We start from the raw sequence: 19,298 nt of genomic DNA, 5'->3' as shown, positions 1-19,298 counted from the left end.
TAATAAATAAGTCATTGAGTCTATTTCCTCGGTATCAACGAGAGCGGTAGCCCGCCATCTATGTTCTGCACGATGAAGGAGGCGGCGTCGACGCGGGGCGCGCGGGTGCCGGCAGAGCGCGCCACCGCGCACCGGCGCAGCAGCGCCGCCAGCCCCGCCAGCGACTGCATCAGACCCAGGCGCTCACCTGGAAAAACAAGATAATTACAGTCTGTCGAAACTAACTTTACACCGACTTCAACTAAGTAGGAGCCCCGATAGCACCCGATAGTTACTGCATTACTGTCGTGGTAAATTATGTAGCCACAGTGCATTTACTGCCATCTTTCGACAGAAGTTTAAAACTGTTAGAACGCCATTGACTTTGATCCTTATTCTTTCACTGTCTATTTAACTGAAACCACATTTTCCATACCTTAGGTCCGGGGTCTTTACATTTTTCGAGTTATGGAGGTACATAATAAAAATAGTACCTACTGGATACCCGCGAAGAGAATCGTTGGTTAGTTCGTGTTAATGAGGTCAAATATTTCGAGTTGTGGAGGTTTTAGGCTTTGAAGAGAAAGGATTGCGTTTTATTTCGGGTTGACGAGGTTATCGCCTTATCGAGGTCTTTTTTTTGTAAAAATTTGTTATGTATGTAAAAACGTTTTATTCGTCATACCTATACACGCTCGCGGTCCTTCTCCAAACGGCAGATACACGTGGTTAGGTATAGAGGGCGCCCCTTCGCCGAACCGCTCCGGCCGGAACTGGCCTGGCTCCTTGAAGTACTGCTCGTCGTTGTGCAGGCCCTGCACGGAGACCAGCACGTACACGCCGCCGTCGACGGTCACGTCGGTCCCTGGGAATGTGTACGGCCTCACACATTGTCGGATGAGGAAGCCGAGGGACGGGAACATTCGCATACCTTCCCTGAAAAGAGGAGGGTTCTAATTTAGCATACAAAAAACACCTATGTTACTCAAGATGAACCCTCAGTCAAAAAAAGTAAAAATAAAATCGGGCAAGTGCGAGTCGGGCTCGCGCACGAAGGGTTCCGTACCATATAAAAAAAAACAAAAAAAAAAGCAAAAAAAAAAACGGTCACCCATCCAAGTACTGACCACTCCCGACGTTGCTTAACTTTGGTCAAAAATCACGTTTGTTGTATGGGAGCCCCATTTAAATCTTTATTTTATTCTGTTTTTAGTATTTGTTGTTATAGCGGCAACAGAAATACATCATCTGTGAAAATTTCAACTGTCTAGCTATCACGGTTCGTGAGATACAGCCTGGTGACAGACGGACGGACGGACGGACGGACGGACAGCGAAGTCTTAGTAATAGGGTCCCGTTTTACCCTTTGGGTACGGAACCCTAAAAAAGCATATATCTAACTAATAATCTGAACCCTGCATGCCTTTATGAAATGGTTACTCAGATTTTCATGGTCTTAAGGACAAAAAGGTGATACATTATTAGGTCACTGTATGCATCACTTGATGACACCATTAATAAATGCTAAATACACCAGAAAAGCTTTATATTATAGAGTCGCACTGTGCGGTTTCAGAGAATTTAGAAAAATGTACTTCCACTAGCGGTTTCGCCTTAAGATGAACTCCCTCCGAGGTTTTCTCAACGGACTAACTACACTATCCAAAGAACTTTTTGTAGGTATAACTACAAATCTTACAAGAAGTAAAATACCAAAACCACTCACTTAAAACACATGTGCAGATACTTCATTTCTTTGACAGCATCGTAGCATAATTTCCCGTCATGTCGTGCGAGCACTTCGTCGATCTCCTGCTGGCACTTGGCCTGCTGGTCAGGGTGCAGGGCGAGCTGGTGCAGCGTGTAGCTGGTCGCCGACGAGGACGTCTCGAACCCCGCCGCGAAGAACACGAACACTTGCGCCGCCATCAGCAGCTCGTCCAACTCCAGCTCCACCGTCTGCGGCGTCCCGTCAGGATTCCTCTTCTCCAGCGACTCGCCGACCATAACTCCCTTCGCTTTCAACTCGAAAAGCAAATCTATAAAGTCGTTTCTCCCAACCGGCTTGTAATTTCTCTCCTGCATGATGCTTCTCACCAAATCAATCGTATCTCTCGTGACATCAGAGGCTGTGACGTGCAAATGTTTGAATGTTTCTGGGAAAGTCCACTTTAGAAACGAACAGATAGCCCCTTTTAGGGTTGGGGTAAAAATACGCTTTCCCAGATCTCTGAACGGGGATGTGTCGTCGGTGATGGAGTCGGAGTCGATGCCGAAGCCGCAGGCGCCGATAAAGTCGGTGGTGTAGCGCGCCATGAGGTCGCGCACGTCCACCTCCGCACCGCGCTCCGCGGCGGCGGCGGCGGTGCGCTGCAGCCGCTCGGTCCTCTCCACGATCAGAGGGAACATCGCCTTCAGCTTGCCGGACGTGAAGGCGGGCGTCATCCTCTGCCGCAGCAGCTTCCACAGATCCCCATCCGCAAAGAAAAGATTCTTCATCATCGGCTCTATCACTATCTTATGAGTATTCAATCCTCTCGGATAAAAATACTGGAAATCGGTCACTAAAACATGTTTCACAAGCTCAGGATCCCTCACAAGGAGGGAGATAGCTCTGCCACCAAAGTACCCGACGAACTTTTCTTTCGGATATTTCTGGTACAATTCTGCGAGATACTCCGACAAGCTGATATTTTGTCTAAAAACTCGCCATATGCTGCCGAATACAGGCGCCGGCTCTTCATATTTTACTCCTCTTACTTTCCAGTAGTTATGCTTTCTTGTGATTGATAAATATAGGAGCACAATTATCACTAAACACGTTACCATTATAATCATTGTTTACGTAAATAGTTTAATGAGGTCACAAAGTCACCACAGTTGTCGTCTGTGTCTGGCGTATAGAATTTAAAAGTGACTGTTTACTTGTTATGATACGGCCACTCGTTGCCACCGTTTAGACGTTACTCGAGCAAGTTCACAGCAAACTTTTGTTTTCCTTTCGCGTCTGTGATGTCTGTGTACCAGACATGACAGACAAGTGAACTAACGAGTTAAAATAATACCTCCAATTAATGTCGAATAGGGGTCGAAAATAGAACATTCTTAATTATTCAAATGGATGACTCACGCTAGACCGGGCCGGGGCGGGCCGGAGCTTCCTGCGCTTCGTTTTCTACGGAATGCTCCTCGTCATCACCGATCAGCCGTCATAGAAAATGACATGTCGGACGCCTAGGCCCAGGCTCGTCCCGGTCTAGCGTGAGTCATCTTTAATTCAGGTATTCGCTGTCACGATTTGTGAATTTAGAGTAGTTAGGTACATTCAAAGTTCTAAGTCAAATTATAAATTATCTAATCGCGAGTCTGGCTAGACTGTGTATTAGTGTTATCGTGCATATTCGTTCATAGGTACCTATTGTCCGTAGTCCGTACCTATGTAGAATTGTAGAGTCTGTGCGGAAAGAGAAGAGTCGTGGAATGTATGGGGCCCAATACATTTCACGACTCTTCTCTTTCCGCACAGACTACATAAATTGGGGCGAACAAGATGCACAATTCATACTTAATATTATAAATGCGAAAGTGTGTCTGTCTGTTACCTCTTCACGCTTAAACCGCTGAACCGTTGAAATTTGGTATGGAGATAGTTTGAGTCCCGAGGAAGGACATGGGGTAGTTTTTATCACATAAATCACCCTTTAAGGGGGTGAAAAGGGGGGGTGGAAGTTTGTATGGGGAATCGATAAAAAGCAGATTGGATAAAAAATAAGCTACCCAAATTACTTACTAACTCCACGCAGACGAAGTCGGATAAAATAATATCATTCACATATCTGTGTCAATGGTGTACTTTGGTATTTGCCTGTAAAGTTTGATAACTAATGGGCGGACGATAATAAGGTAAACGTACTAGTGCTCGACATGCTAATGCCCAATAGATGACACCTCGCTGTCACCTGTATCAGTCTGTATTGACAATGACTTAAGTTACAAGATCACATGTAGGTACTGGGACCGCGTCGAGCACCAGTACGTTTACCTTACCTTTAAAATATATATATGTATATTATATCCCCGAAATATATATATATATATATATTTCGGGGATCTCAGAAACGGCTCTAACGATTTCGATAAAATTTGCTATATGGGGGTTTTCGGGGGCTAACAATCGATCTAGCTATCTTATGTCTGGGAACACGCGCATTTTTGAGTCATTATACGTTTTCCGAGCAAAGCTCGGTCTCCCAGATATTTTACATGAATTGACCTCCGTAATTTCATGCGGTTTTCACCTATCAATACAGTGATTCTTGAGGAAGATTTAGGCATAGAGAAAGTAAGACAAGAGTGCTCACTCCATACATCAGTTTTGGTACCAAAAATATTAGTACCTATTTTCATAGTCGACATCTAGCATCGAGTAGCGGAATTATCGGTACTTTAAGTAGTAGTAGTACTGTCAAGTGATAATAGATGTGGCACCGACCGGAAAGTCTATTATGTTGTTGAGCATTAGACTTTCCGGCCGGTGCTACATCTATTGTCACTTGACAGTACTACTACTTACTATATATATATTTCTCTATGATTTAGGTGTAGGTATAATTTGTTAACGTTCTGTGTAACCCGTGCGAAGCCGGAGAGATTCGCTAGTATTTACTTAAGAGATACTTAAGCATGTACGTACGTAACGTAAGCAGATACGTACTTATTAAGTAACTGGGTATTTACGCCAATCAAACGCATATGCTCCTTGCAATAAGAAGACGAATCGTATGTAAAACAATGTGGACATGAGGCACTTTCGCTCTCGGGTACCTACTAATTGATGATAGTAAGTTATCTCAACTTCTCAGAAATAATTATTGTTTTCCAAAAGATGAGAATCGGTAGCAATTATCTGAATAACTTTTTCCTCGTTTGGGGTAATACCTAATAAAAATTAAATATGTATTTTTATAATCATTTGCCGAGACCTTATAACCCCCACGTCACCTTATAACATTAGCCTCTTAATATCGGTCCGCTACTTATTTAAGCGCATGATTGGACTAGGGTAGTTCAAGTTCACTAAGTTCAGTTCTTAAATTTGAGTCTTGGAGTGTCCACACCATGCAGTTCGTGTCCGCGTGTCTGCTGCTGGCAGTATCGGCCTTCGCTTCACCGCTCAACGACAACCAGCTTTCAGAATCCAGAGTCACACTTCCGTCAAATACTATTTCGCCCTTTCTTAAGTTGGTCAGAACAAGTGACCAAGCAATATACTCCTCGCCTTCGGTTGTGTTCGTCGGTAAGGAAAATGAGGTGCTGCAGTGTCTGCACGAAGATCCTAATGAGTGCGAAGTTTTGTCTACCACCTTTACCTATGTAACTTCTTTGTGTGTCTCCGAGGAGCATTTATACGTCGGCCTACAAAATGGAGAGATCTTAAAGTGTTATCTACATCAAAAGGAGTCGTGCAAGAGTTTTCACACGGGTGCTACAAACACAGGCTCAGAGGTGAATGCCTTAGCTACTGCAAATGGATACATTTAAGTATGCAGGTCTTTTTAGTGGTACTATTTTGCGGTGTGTGGTGGATGAACCAAGCAGCTGCCGGCCCTTCCACGTACCGGGTGATACCCTCTTTTCTTTGATTCATTACAATGAATATATCTACGCTGGCTTAGGAAATGGTACACTGTTGCGCTGTTCCTCGACATCGGCGAACAGCTGTATGCAAATGTACAACATGACCGTAGGCAAGGTAAGATCAGGCATTATGGGCCTTTCAAGAGATGAGAACAATATATTTGCCGTTACATATAAATCACCTCATTTGTGGAAGTGTATCCTAAAATCATCAGATGCTACAATCGATTATTGTGCATCCGTGCCTTTGAAATTTAGTGCCGCTAGAAATATGGTATCGTTCAAAGGAGTTCACTATACGCTAGAACCAGGGAAAGGAATTTACATTTGCAAATGGGCAAACGATACCGAGTGCTCCAGCTATGGAAATTTCGACGGCGTTTGGAGTATGGCTTTCGCGTTTGGTTCATATTATATGCAGAGCCGCTACCACGACAAGGAAAAGAATAGCTTTTGGCAAAGTTATACAAAATGTCCACCTTTCGTTATTTACTATGACGTACGACAGAGACCTACTCTCGAAGTCCATGTGAAAGACGGCAGGCTGTACAATTCACAAGGATTATTGGTCGTTTCTCAAACAATTGGCACCGCCAACTGCCAATAGGTTTATGTTTAGAACTTTTTTTTCATTGTGTCTAATTTTTATATATAAAATATTAACACATATTTAGAGAGACTTTTTGCACAGAGGCCTAATACTTTGAAAAAGATTTAATAATATTGATTACAAAAAATTTTATTGTAACTACGTTTATCCGATAACCTGTCGTGTCCCAACGCGAGGTACTCATGTTCCGAGCTATGAAAACCACACAATTTATTAACTTAATTTAAGGTTTGGTTATATATTCAATTCGAATTTTCATATCTTTTCTTTGCGCCAACTACCTTATATTCTAATTCTATTGTCTCTGATACCCAAAGAATCTCTAGAAGAGATCGCTCTTAAGCGATAAAACCGCCTGTTGTTACCTCTATCCAATTGTCTTTGTTTATGTTACTGTACATTATTGTGAGGTGTACAATAAAGAGTATTGTATTGTATTGTATTACGTTCATAACATAAAAATATAATTAGGTGCAGAAGTTTGAATTTCGCCCCACGCTACACTATCCCAAACAATATTACAGAATGTAGTGCATAATTGTTTTCCATCGTATTTCCTCGGAAACGTTCGTCTTTGTCATGCTACTTCAGTCAACCTTAGTACGTTTTGTACCGAGACTAACTGAAATAGCGAGACACGTTCCGTTCGTACGTTTCCGTGAAAATACGAAGGAAAATAATTACGCACTAAATCTGTAAGAAAGGAACGATATAAGAGGCGACGCGACTTCAATTATTAAACTGATTGGCTTAAGATAAGATAATCGTTTATTTAATAAAACACGAGTTATAAGTATATAAGATGTTAATATATACAAATTCAGCTCTTTACATGTCTGGCTGGAATTTCAGCATTCAAATATTTATAACAAAATTAAATTACAAATATTAAATACGCAGTACAAGCCAGTCAAATTAGATCTAAACAAAGCGTTTTGAGGAATTAATTCCCTGATAGTTCCACTACTTGACGTTAGATGTCGACTACGAAATAACTCGAGTTTTGGTAAGAAAACTGATGTATGGAGTTACCACTCTTTCTTTACTTATATTACTTTATGGCTCTATTTTATTGCGGCTGCGGCCCTACTCTCAGCACATGCAGCACTTTATAATTTCTAAAAGTAGGTATATTACAGAACCAAACAATATCTACAGGCCATCAATTAAAGTCAAATATCCTGATAACGTATACGATTTCAGTTATCAAATCAATCATACTTAGCAATAAAATGTCTGTCACCAGTGAGGTTATATTCGTCTTGTAAATACGTAGTGTTACTGTGTGCAATAAAATTGTTACGCGGATACCGGTGTCATTATCTGTGTTGACCTCCAGCCTGAGTTACGTAAACGCTATGATACCGCTAATAGCGGCGTGCGTTGTTATTGTTTGCTGTCTGTACGCGTTCAGCACGCGCGGATATGACTACTGGCAGAAAAAAGGAGTGCAACATGAAAAACCACTGCCATTTATCGGAAGCACGGGAAGAATCTTTGCCCAGAAGATGAGCATGACCGAATACTTCACGGAGCTGTACCGAAAATATCCAAAGGAGAAACTGGTTGGATACTACTTTTCGCGTGAAAAAGCTTTAGTGTTAAGAGATCCGGAGCTCGTGAAATCTGTTTTGATCACCGACTTCCAATATTTTTATCCTCGTGGAATCAATCACCACAGGGATGTAGTGGAGCCTATGTTTAAGAATCTGTTCTTCGCGGACGGAGATCTGTGGAAGCTGCTGCGGCAGAGGATGACGCCCGCCTTCACGTCCGGCAAGCTGAAGGCGATGTTCCCTCTGATCGTGGAGAGGACCGAGCGGCTGCAGCGCACCGCCGCCGCCGCCGCGGAGCGCGGCGCGGAGGTGGACGTGCGCGACCTCATGGCGCGCTACACCACCGACTTCATCGGCGCCTGCGGCTTCGGCATCGACGCCAACTCGATCGACGACGAGGACGCTCCATTCCGAAAGCTGGGAAAACGTATATTCACACCTTCTTTCAGAGATATCATTGTTACTGTTGCAAAATGGTTGGCACCGGATTTGTTCAAGCATTTAAGAACTGTTGCACCAGAATTAGAACGGGATACGTTGAGTTTAGTGAGAGGTATCATGGAGCAAAGAAACTACCTGCCTTCAGGCAGAAACGATTTCATAGATCTTTTGCTAGAGTTGAAACAGAAAGGCAAAATTGTTGGTGAATCGATAGAGCACAGGAATTCGGATGGCACACCGAAGATAGCAGAGTTAGAGATGGATAACTTGCTGATGGCGGCGCAGGTGTTCGTGTTCTTCGCAGCGGGGTTCGAGACGTCCTCGTCGGCGACCAGCTACACGCTGCACCAGCTCGCCTTGCACCCTGACCAGCAGGCCAAGTGCCAGCAGGAGATCGACGAAGTACTCACCAGATACGGCGGGAAACTTTGCTACGATGCCGTGAGCGAAATGAAATATTTGAAAATGTGTTTCTAGTAAGTGCATTAACAACAATTCTCTGTATTTAGCATTTAAGTTAAGTAGCTAGAGTCGGACCAAAAAAAGTCTGCAGTGGATTTGATAGCCCACGCAGTGCAAGTGTCATTTATACGTCATAATTTCATAGAAGTTTGACGTTTAAAATAACACTTTCACTGCGTGGGCTATCAAATCCGCTGCAGACTATTCTTGGTCTGACTCTAATTGATTTGTATTTTGAGATTTACTCAATCTCAAAGACCTGTAAAAACCTTCTTCGAAAATTTCACCTTCTCATTTTAGTGCTATTGCATCCTAAACGAGCCCGGCGTCAATTTTAGACCTTATCCTAAGAATTGGCTTAGGCACTGGCTTTTACGAAAGTTGCCATCTGGTCTTCCAGCTCAAATAGGATACTATGCCTTATTGGGATTAGTACCGTTTCCTTTAGACGTTTTCCTATATTCTAAGTGCTCAGGACTAAGAACAGCGCAGGATATGAACGCAGCCAACGTACTGCCTGCTTGTTTTAGCCGAAGGGTGTCAAGTTCCGTCGGTTCCTTGGCATTGAAGGGTTGTGTAATGCATCGCAGCTATAATGTGATCTATAGTTTGCATTACTTGTAAGATCTACCTACTTATTTTATATAATATGTATTCTAGTTTTAAGGTATTTATCTATGACGGGCCACTGGTTTTCATTTTCATTTGATTTAGACAACCATTTCTTTTCCAGTGAGAGCATGCGTCTGTTCCCATCACTGGGTTTCCTGATCCGAAAATGCGCAAAGCCCTACACGTTTCCAGGCACTGGCGTGAGCATAGACGAGGGTATAGCCGTGATCGTCCCAGTCCAAGGTCTGCAAACTGATGAGCAGTACTTCGAGAAACCGGAGGAGTTCCGACCGGAGAGATTCAATCCGGGCAACCGTGTACAAAATCATGTGTATCTACCGTTTGGTGAGGGTCCTAGAGCATGCATTGGTAAGCAAAATATAGTTGATCAAACCAATTTGTCAGTCAGTAAGAACCAGGGAAACTATCTCATCCTTTTCTTTTGGGTGCTAGTATTAGTGTAAGACAAAGATAGTATGATTCTCTCTGTCTATGATTGAAATGAGACGTCCTTTGACAAACTGTAGTGAAAATATTTGTAACAAAGTCACAGAATAAATAATAGTACTAGGTACAGAAGGTTCACTTTCTAACTTCTTCTTCTTTAGGTGCCATATCCTCTACGGATGTCGGCTACCACAGTCCGTAACTTTTCTCTAGGTATTTGCAGTTTTTCTGCCTAGCGTGGCGGCGTCGAGCACTTTCTAACAAAATGCGTCTATTACGACAGATATGAAGCCCCCTCCACACTCGTGCGCGAATCTGCGAATACGACTCCACACTCGCGTTCGCGGCTTCGCGCCGCGATTCACGCACGAGTGTGGAGCGGGCTTTACCGCAAGGTGGCGCAAGCGCGTACAGGCGTCCGTTCCGTAGCGATGCATGGTAACTACTACTGCTAGTCACCAAAATCGGTGTGGGCCGCAATGTACTTGTAGCAACGCGACGAAATCGCGGAGTGAGCCACGCCTGACAAAGTGTCAATTCAGTGAACGAATTAAACTGAGCCGAAAAATGAAAAAAAAAAAAACAAATTCGATAGAGATTTTTAAAATCTCCTAACTCTTACATTATAAATATTATAATTAAAGAAACTAAAACATCAAACGAAGGGTTAGCTCTACCTAAAAAATTCTTATTAAAGGCCTGTGCACACCGGGTGCACGTGCACGTTGTAATATACAGTTCCTTATGAGACACGGCACACCACTTGCGTGACGTGTGGTGTGCGTGCGCGGCTTCAACATTTTAAGACAATAAATGCTTCTCATCTGGCGTTATATCTGCTCATTTGTGACCTGTTACTTAAAATAAATATATTATGATTTCCCTAATCTTTCATTTCAGGAGAGCGTTTGGGCTTGATGCAGTCGCTGGCGGGGCTGGCGGCGCTGCTGCGTCAATGCTCAGTGGCGCCATGTATTAGCACCAAGAGGAACCCTCCCAAGGACCCCACGGGACACGTTGTACAGAGTATTAAGGGGGGTGTCCCGTTGCTTTTGAGGGAGAGGAAAATATATGAGTAAAGGCTGATGGTTGGTTTTGATTCTACCCTCCAAAGAATCCGAATTACTTGTTGTTTGAAGGAACTTTTTTATGCAACTAATATAAATAGAAAGTAAATTTTTTTAAATATCTATTTTGTGTACAGACGAAGACGGAGATTAGACAAACGGCCTGCCGGCCTAGCCAAGGTTACAATTGCTATCGCTTCGACAGCGAAAAGCATTATGTCTCTCTATCACTCTTCCATATTAGTGCGACAATGACAGTTGCGTTTCTATCGCTACGGAGCGTAAGCTATTGGCATCTTGGCTACGCTGCCTGATTCGAACTTTAAGATAGCTACGTCAAAAAAATTCTAAAAATACCATACGGAGCGCGGATATCGACTATGAAATATCCCGCGTTTTGGTAAGAAAACTGATATATGGAGTTACCACTCTTTCTTTACTCATATTTCTGATCGAAAAACTGTTACAATGAGTTTTTCTTTATTGATTTAATGCCATCTAGTGAGTTTCCCTCTAACTGGTACTAATATAACTCGAGTACTAACAGTCGCATTACTTGAAACCCGTAAACACATCACTGTGAGTATTAATACCAGTTTGAGGGAAACTCACTAGATGGCTGCATTTAAATAAAAAAACAATGACATTGTGCGTCACACATAACATAAGACACGCAAGCGCCCTGCGCCGCCTACATGAAACAGCAGGCTCAAGCATACATTTTCGCCGTGCGGTAGAAAGAGAGGAGAGACGCCTTACGCGTTACGCCTTACGCTGTCTCGAGTTTATCATTTTTTCCCCACCCCAAAAAGTGCATAGCGCCGCTAAAGAAGTTTTCACTTTAAAAAGTAGAAACACAGACTGGGCGAAGGGCGACGGGGTAGGACGACTAAGGGCGGCAGGCGTACGGCGCCCGCACCTTCCCCGCCGTACGCCTGCCGCCCTTAATCGTCCTACCCCGTCGCCCCCGTACCGCGCAGGCGAGGACTCATTTAAGCGGTCGGTCTATAGAACAAAATATCTGTAAAATATCTTGTTTCGGCCGGACACTAGTTAGTATGCAATATGCACGTAGAGATGATGATGACATGGCTTGGAGTTTGTCGTTCACCTTGAAGCGTGAATCAGGTTAAACTTAACAACTTCAAGTTATTATAAATGATGTGAGTAAGATCACTACCTACACCTTATAAAACAAAGTCCCTCGCCGCGTCTGTCTGTTTGTATGTTTGTATGTTCGTGATAAACTCAAAACTACTGAACGGCTTTTCATGCGGTTTTCACATATCAATAGAGTAATTCTTGAGGAAGGTTTAGGTGTATAATTTGTTAACCCGTGCGGAGCGAAGCGAAGTACTACGACGAAATAAAGAAATATAATAGATGTATTTAATTTTAAATTATGACGTAATTTTGAAGTTGTTTACAATATTAATAACAGTTAAAGTTAAATAACATAATTTTGATTGTTATTGACAAAAAACAAAAAATATCGACAGTATGACATTAAATTAGTAGGTATAGGTAATTAAATTTTCTTACTCATAAGATAATTTAACGCGTTGATTTAAACGCGACCTATGGGTTAATTCTTGCAAAGAAAATACATACATTAGAATACAACAGAAACATACGTAAGTATCTACCTGTAAGTAGGATTTAATATTTTAGTGGGTTCCCCTTGTATCCTGCTAATATTATAATGCTTATGCTTAACGCCATACTTAAAAGGCAATTAACTAAACCTGCATGAAGCCCAATTTGGTTTCAGGGCAGGTTTGTCTACTGAAAGTGCCATTATGTGTTTGAAGCATACTGTCGGGTACTACACGGCTATGAAAACTCCTGTTTATGCCTGCTTCCTCGATCTTTCAAAAGCTTTCGACCGGGTTAATTATAATATTTTATGGAAAAAGCTAGAGGAAGCAGGTGTACAAGCAAATTGTATCAGCATTTTAAAATATTGGTACAATAACCAAGCAAATCAGGTTAAGTGGGCGGGGGCTCTGTCTGAGGAATACAGGCTTCAATGTGGAGTTAGGCAGGGGGGATTGACTTCTCCAACCCTATTTAATTGGTATATGAACGACCTGATAGGCGGTCTCAGCAGCATGCATGCAGGATGCCATATTGAAGACTTATGTGTCAACAATGTGAGCTATGGCGATGACATGGTGCTGCTGAGCCCGTCGATCGGGGCGCTGAGGCAGTTAGTAGGCAGGTGCGAAGACTATGCGCACTTGCACGGCTTGAGGTATAACTCCTCCAAGAGTGAGGTGATGGTCTTTAAAGCAAGTAAAATTAAGCCATATTTTGTACCTCCCGTTACTCTTGGAGGGGTTGTGCTGCAAGTTGTGCAAAGTTTTAAGTATCTTGGTCACATACTTACTGAGGATCTCTGTGATGACCAAGACATAGAAAGAGAGCGTAGGGCATTATCAGTGAGGAGTAATATGCTGGCCCGCAGGTTCGCGAAGTGCTCTACAGAGGTAAAAATTGCGCTATTTAAAGCCTACAGCCAATCATTTTACTCGAGCGGCCTGTGGGTCAAGTATACTAAACGAGCTTATAATGCCCTAAGAGTGCAGTATAATAATGCCTTCAGAATGCTGTTGGGGCTACCTAGGTGGTGCAGTGCTTCAGGCATGTTTGCTGAGGCCCGAACGGCTGACTTCTATGCAATCATGCGCAAAAAAATTGCATTCATCTTGAGTCGGGTAAGAAATAGCCACAACAGCATTCTGAAATTGATTGCAGACAGATTCGACTGTCCAATTCAAAATTACTGGGTTGGGCAGCAAGTCAAATCAGTATGGCAATATGTTAAGTAGAATGATTGAGTAGATGAGTGTTTTTATTTTATATTTTTAATGTATTTTAATTGATTTAGATTTTAATTGTTTTATTATTTTTAATGTAATTTAATTTATTGATTTTACAATTTATGTACTCAACTAACATATTTTAAGCACCGTGTATACTAACAGAATATGGGTCGACAGACCTGAAATAAAGATTTTCAATTTCAATTTCAAAAATAATTGACTTCTTCCTCGCGTTATCCCTGCATTTTGCCACGGCTCATGGGAGCCTGGGGTCCGCTAGACAACTAATCCCAAGAATTGACGAAGGCATTAGTTTTTACGAAAGCGACTGCCATCTGACCTTCCAACCCAGAGAGGAAACTAGGCCTTATTCCCTTCACCGAAAAACAACTGGTAAATCTCAAATGATATTTCGTACATAAGTTCCAAAAAACTCATTGGTACGAGCCGGGGTTTGAATCCGCCGCGCTCCGCGAAGCTCTTACCGCTAGGCCACCAGCGCTTTGCTAATATTATAATTGTAAAAGTTAATTTGTTTGCTCACCATATTTTGAATGTTTAGATGTATACTCGTATTTCTCAATCAAAAAAGAACTGCTGCACAATTTTGTTGAGTGTGTGTTTTTACATTCAATCCACTGTCGCGGGTTCAAATCCTGGCTATTATCAATAAATTTTTCGAAAATTACGTAGGTACGGAATATCACTTGATATTCACCACTAGCTCTTCGGTGAAGGATAACATCGTGAAGAGTCTTGTATACGTAATTAGGTAATATACAATTTGGCTTCAAACTTTCAATGGTTGCGGTACCTACCTAACTCTAAATTCATAAAACGCGACAGCAAATAGGTACCTAAATTATTTGAATTTATGTTTTCTTTCCGACCCCTATTCGACATTAATTGGAGGTATTATAACCGGTTAGCTCGCTCACAGACATCACAGGCGAAAGAGAAAAAATCCACGTAAACTTGCTAGAGTGACGTCCAAACGGTCGCACCGAGTGGCCGCATTATAAGCATTTTAAAAGTAATTATACAGACAAGATTGTAAATATACAGGCACTTTTAAATTATAAATACGCCGCGCCGGACTAACTGTGGTGACTTGTGACCTCGTCAAACGATTTACATAAACAATGATTCTATTGGTAACGTTTTTAGTGATAATAGTGCTCCTATATTTATTAATCACGAGAAAACATAACTACTGGAAAGTAAGAGGTGTAAAATATGAAGATCCGGCGCCTGTGGTCGGCAGCATATGGCGAGTGTTTAGACAACATGTCAGCTTGTCTCAGTATCTCGCAGAATTGTACCACAAGTATCCGAAAGAAAAGTTCGTCGGGTACTTTGGTGGCAGTGCTATCTCCCTGCTTGTGAGGGATCCTGAGCTTGTGAAACATGTTTTAGTGACCGATTTCCAGTATTTCTATCCGAGAGGGTTGAATACTCATAAGACAGTGATAGAGCCGATGATGAAGAATCTTTTCTTCGCGGATGGAGATCTGTGGAAGCTGCTGCGGCAGAGGATGACGCCCGCCTTCACGTCCGGCAAGCTGAAGGCGATGTTCCCTCTGATCGTGGAGAGGACCGAGCGGCTGCAGCGCACCGCCGCCGCCGCCGCGGAGCGCGGCGCGGAGGTAGACGTGCGCGACCTCATGGCGCGCTACACCACCGACTTCATCGGCGCCTGCGGCTTCGGCATGGACACAGACTCCATCACTAACGATGATTCCCCGTTCCGCGATCTGGGAAAGCGTATTTTTACTCCAACCCTAAAAGGGGTTGTCTGTTCATTTCTAAAGTGGACTTTCCCAGAAACATTTAAACATTTGCACGTCACAGCCTCTGATGTCACGAGAGATACGATTGATTTGGTGAGAAGCATCATGCAGGAGAGAAATTACAAGCCTGTTGGGCGAAACGACTTTATAGATTTGCTTTTCGAGTTGAAAGCGAAGGGGGTTATATATGGCGAGTCGCTGGAGAAGAGGAATCCTGACGGGACGCCGCAGACGGTGGAGCTGGAGTTGGACGAGCTGCTGATGGCGGCGCAGGTGTTCGTGTTCTTCGCGGCGGGGTTCGAGACGTCCTCGTCAGCGACCAGCTACACGCTGCACCAGCTCGCCCTGCACCCTGACCAGCAGGCCAAGTGCCAGCAGGAGATCGATGAAGTTCTTGCACGACATGACGGGAAATTATGCTACGATGCTGTCAAGGAGATGAAGTATCTACACATGTGTTTTAAGTGAGTGGTTTTGGTATTTTACTTCCTATAGGCTTTGTAGTTTTTTATGCATATCTATGTAGTATTAACAAAAAGTCCCTTAGATAGTGTAGTCCGTTGAGAAAACCTCGGAGGAAGTTCATCTTGAAGCGAAACCGTTAGTGGAAGCACATTTTTGTATCACCTTTTTGTCCTTAAGATCATGAAAATCTGAGTAACCATTTCATAAAGGCATGCCTCCAGGGTTTAGATTGTTGATTTTGTTATGTTATGATTGTTTTTTTGTCGTCTTTACGTTGCCTCAGCCAATAAGGAATAAGATAGCATCATAATAAGATAGGTACATGGGTGTTTTTTGTATGCTAATATAGAACCCTCCTCATTTCAGGGAAGGTATGCGAATGTTCCCGTCCCTCGGCTTCCTCATCCGACAATGTGTGAGGCCGTACACGTTCCCAGGGACGGACGTGACCGTCGACGGCGGCGTGTACGTGCTGGTCTCCGTGCAGGGCCTGCACAACGACGAGCAGTACTTCAAGGATCCGGGCCAGTTCCGGCCGGAGCGGTTCGGCGAGGGGGCGCCCTCTATACCTAACCACGTGTATCTGCCGTTTGGAGAAGGACCGCGAGCGTGTATAGGTATGAGTATGACGAATCAGACGATTTATATATTATTTGTTACATACAATATTAACGTAAGCTCGTTTTTAGGGTTCCGTACCCAAAGGGTAAAAACGGGGCCCTATTACTAAGACTCTGCTATCCGTCTGTCTGTCTGTGTGTCACCAGGTTGTATCTCATGAACCGTGTTAGCCAGACAGTTGAAATTTTCACAGATTATGTATTTCTTTGAATAATATCACGGTTTAGACTCACTTGTTTTTAGTCACTCGCGCGACAGTTATTCAATGTTAGTATGTCTCACAACAGTTATTTAAATTCGATTATGTATTTCTGTTGTCGCTAACATAACGACAAATACTAAAAACAAAATAAAATAAGTATTTAAGAAGGGCTCCCATACAACAAACGTGTTTTATTTGCCGTTTTTTGCGCAATGGTACGGAACTCTTCATGCGCGAGTCCGACTCGCACTTGGCCGGTTTTTTACACGGATTTAGAGTCAGTCCAAGCTAATGGAGCTATACTCTGCAAAGACTTGACAAGCGAAAGTTTTGACGTCCTACTAGATTAAAACACGATGTTTGTAGTGGCACTCCACACTTTGCCACTGCAAAATTGGTGCCCAGTTACTTTTCATGTTAGTACCAACGCCCGCACTCCTAACTGTACATCGGTAGACCTTATGCCTTTGTAATAAGGTCCAGCGATGTACAGTTAGGAGTGTTGCTGTTTGTATGTAAGTACCTATGTTCAAATCACATCAAAATATCTATATATAAAAAAAAAACAACGGGTTGTACTCCGGGAGTGCCGGCAGAAGTGGAAACTCAATGACATTGTAACAGTTTTTCGATCAGCGGGCTCAGCACGGTTCCATTTTTATCGACTATCACTATGCGCGTCCCTTTCGCACTTACATACTTGTTAGAACGTGACAGGCATGGTGACAAGGGATAAAAACGCGACCGTGCTAAGCCGCCAGGTCACGTGTCCGTCTTACGTCTTACGAATCTTACGGTCACGTGACCTGTCGCGAGTTTAACATTTTTTCCCCATCACAAAAAGTGCATAGCGCGCGCTAAAGAAGTTTTCACTTCAAAAATGTTTATTTTGTATATAGATAAAATCATTGAAGAACCACTTTCTGATGTCTGGTTGAGCCTAAATTTCGTATATTTACTTATAACAACGCACTTTAAGTTTGAGATCATGATAAAAATAATCTAGGCAGGTATTTCCTTGTTTTCTAGGTACATAGCCTTGTTAAAGTGCACATTACATCCTTGTTATAAACTACTATAAGTAATGTTGTCATTGTAACTTCATACCACGTAATTGTTTATAATTCATAATGGCGTTAGTTGTTAAGAGTACCTATGCAAATACTATGCATACGTAGGTATGGTTTGCAAAAAAACTCGTAATCCAAGAATATAATGGAGCCCATCAACGTGCACACTAGCGCCACTGCTACATAATCGTGATTTAACGAATTTAACGACAGGTATTTAAAAAAAGGGGCCGCTACGTACTGTATTGTGTATTTAAGTACCTTTTTAATACATCAAACTAGTTTTTATGTTGCTGGATTCATCGAACTAGGACCTCAAAACAAAAACGGCCGTTTTAACTTTGGACGCATAGATTGACGAATCCTGCAACATAAAAACTAGTTTGATGTATTCAAAAGGTACTGAAATACACAATACAGTACGTAGCGGCCCCCTTTTTTAAATACCTGTCGTTAAATTTAAATAATCACGATCAATTAGCAGTGGCGCTAGTGTGCACGTTAATGGGCTTTTAAGGTGACAGTCCATTTCCAACGACAGCAGCACTACCATTCATTTTACTATTGAGATTGACAATAACACTGACGCGTTCGTACTAGTAGTGCAGCTGCGGTCAGAAATTGAATGTTACCTTTAGGATGGCTAACAAGCAGAACGTTTAAAAAATATGTACCTAACTAGTATATGATTATAATTAGGATGCTTACAAAACAGTCGTAGAGCATTTTCACTTAAAAGTGTACCATTTACTTTTTTTCGAAAATCCAACAACTTTTGGGTTATTTCTAATCAGAATCACGAGGACTATCGATTAACAAAAATGTGTAAAAAAAATGTCAGTTTTGTAACGTATTTTTGTAACGACCGTTACAAAACAGACACCCAAAATTTTTATGAAAAACTGGGGACACTTTTTCTTTGTCTCATTCAATAGTACTCGTGGTTCTGAGTCTAAATAATCCAAAAGTTGATCCTCTCCACATGACCTCAGGTATTAATTAAGAGATTTAATTAATTATCTTATTGTTTTTCCAGGTGAGCGTCTGGGTCTGATGCAGTCTCTGGCGGGGCTGGCGGCGCTGCTGCGCCGGTGCTCGGTGGCGCCCTCTGCCAACACCCGTGCGCCCCGCGTCGACCCCGCATCCTTCGTAGTTCAGAACATACATGGCGGACTACCGCTGTCATTGATACCGAGGAAAACGGCTAAATGATTTAATTGATAGTGAAATAAAGTTTGAGATGTAATAATAGGGAGTATTACTGCAATGTTCTGCCGCCAGAGTGCAGCACTAAGCTAGCTAGTAAACCATAGAGTAACTTATACATACTGTGACTTAAACTGTTTTTTGGCAATAAAATATGACATTGATGCATCAAGGCGGTTTGTTAACAAGGGTCTACCGGGAAACGCGAAAATCGAAATTTCGTGATCTGCCTCTTTATCGCTCGAATATGCAAAAGTGATAGTGAGGTTAGATAACGAAATTTCGATTTTATTGTTTCGTGGTAGAAC

General features: G+C 42.5%; 2 protein-coding genes across 2 annotated transcripts; one reads left to right on the top strand and one right to left on the bottom strand.

Moving 5' to 3' along the window:
* Window positions 1–2,853, bottom strand: LOC134802985 (cytochrome P450 6B2-like). Its single transcript, XM_063775719.1, has 3 exons — window positions 1,706–2,853; window positions 665–915; window positions 1–187 (listed from the first exon to the last, which is right to left on the bottom strand). Exons 1-3 carry the CDS (start codon window positions 2,815–2,817, stop codon window positions 21–23), a joined length of 1,530 nt encoding a protein of 509 aa, XP_063631789.1. The 5' UTR covers window positions 2,818–2,853; the 3' UTR covers window positions 1–20.
* Window positions 2,854–7,551: 4,698 nt separating this feature from the next.
* On the top strand, window positions 7,552–19,023 carry LOC134802859 (cytochrome P450 6B6-like). Its single transcript, XM_063775595.1, has 6 exons — window positions 7,552–8,699; window positions 9,419–9,666; window positions 13,088–13,093; window positions 15,146–15,890; window positions 16,258–16,508; window positions 18,821–19,023. Exons 1-6 carry the CDS (start codon window positions 7,585–7,587, stop codon window positions 18,994–18,996), a joined length of 2,541 nt encoding a protein of 846 aa, XP_063631665.1. The 5' UTR covers window positions 7,552–7,584; the 3' UTR covers window positions 18,997–19,023.
* Window positions 19,024–19,298: the final 275 nt, after the last annotated feature.

The sequence above is a fragment of the Cydia splendana genome, chromosome 25 (genome assembly GCF_910591565.1).
Source record: "Cydia splendana chromosome 25, ilCydSple1.2, whole genome shotgun sequence".
NCBI lineage: Eukaryota > Metazoa > Arthropoda > Insecta > Lepidoptera > Tortricidae > Cydia > Cydia splendana.
Note: the sequence above shows the minus strand (reverse complement) of the source record. Positions and strands in the feature narration are given on the sequence as shown.

Bases quoted from the DNA above. Each gene is read 5' to 3' on its own strand.
- LOC134802985 (XM_063775719.1), bottom strand. From the start codon at position 2,817: ATGATTATAATGGTAACGTGTTTAGTGATAATTGTGCTCCTATATTTA. The intron at 916-1,705 runs GTGAGTGGTTTT...TCCTCTTTTCAG, and splicing joins TATCTGCACATGTGTTTTAA to GGAAGGTATGCGAATGTTCC. The intron at 188-664 runs GTATGACGAATA...TTGTTTTTCCAG, and splicing joins AGGACCGCGAGCGTGTATAG to GTGAGCGCCTGGGTCTGATG.
- LOC134802859 (XM_063775595.1), top strand. From the start codon at position 7,585: ATGATACCGCTAATAGCGGCGTGCGTTGTTATTGTTTGCTGTCTGTAC. The intron at 8,700-9,418 runs GTAAGTGCATTA...TTTCTTTTCCAG, and splicing joins TATTTGAAAATGTGTTTCTA to TGAGAGCATGCGTCTGTTCC. The intron at 15,891-16,257 runs GTGAGTGGTTTT...TCCTCATTTCAG, and splicing joins TATCTACACATGTGTTTTAA to GGAAGGTATGCGAATGTTCC.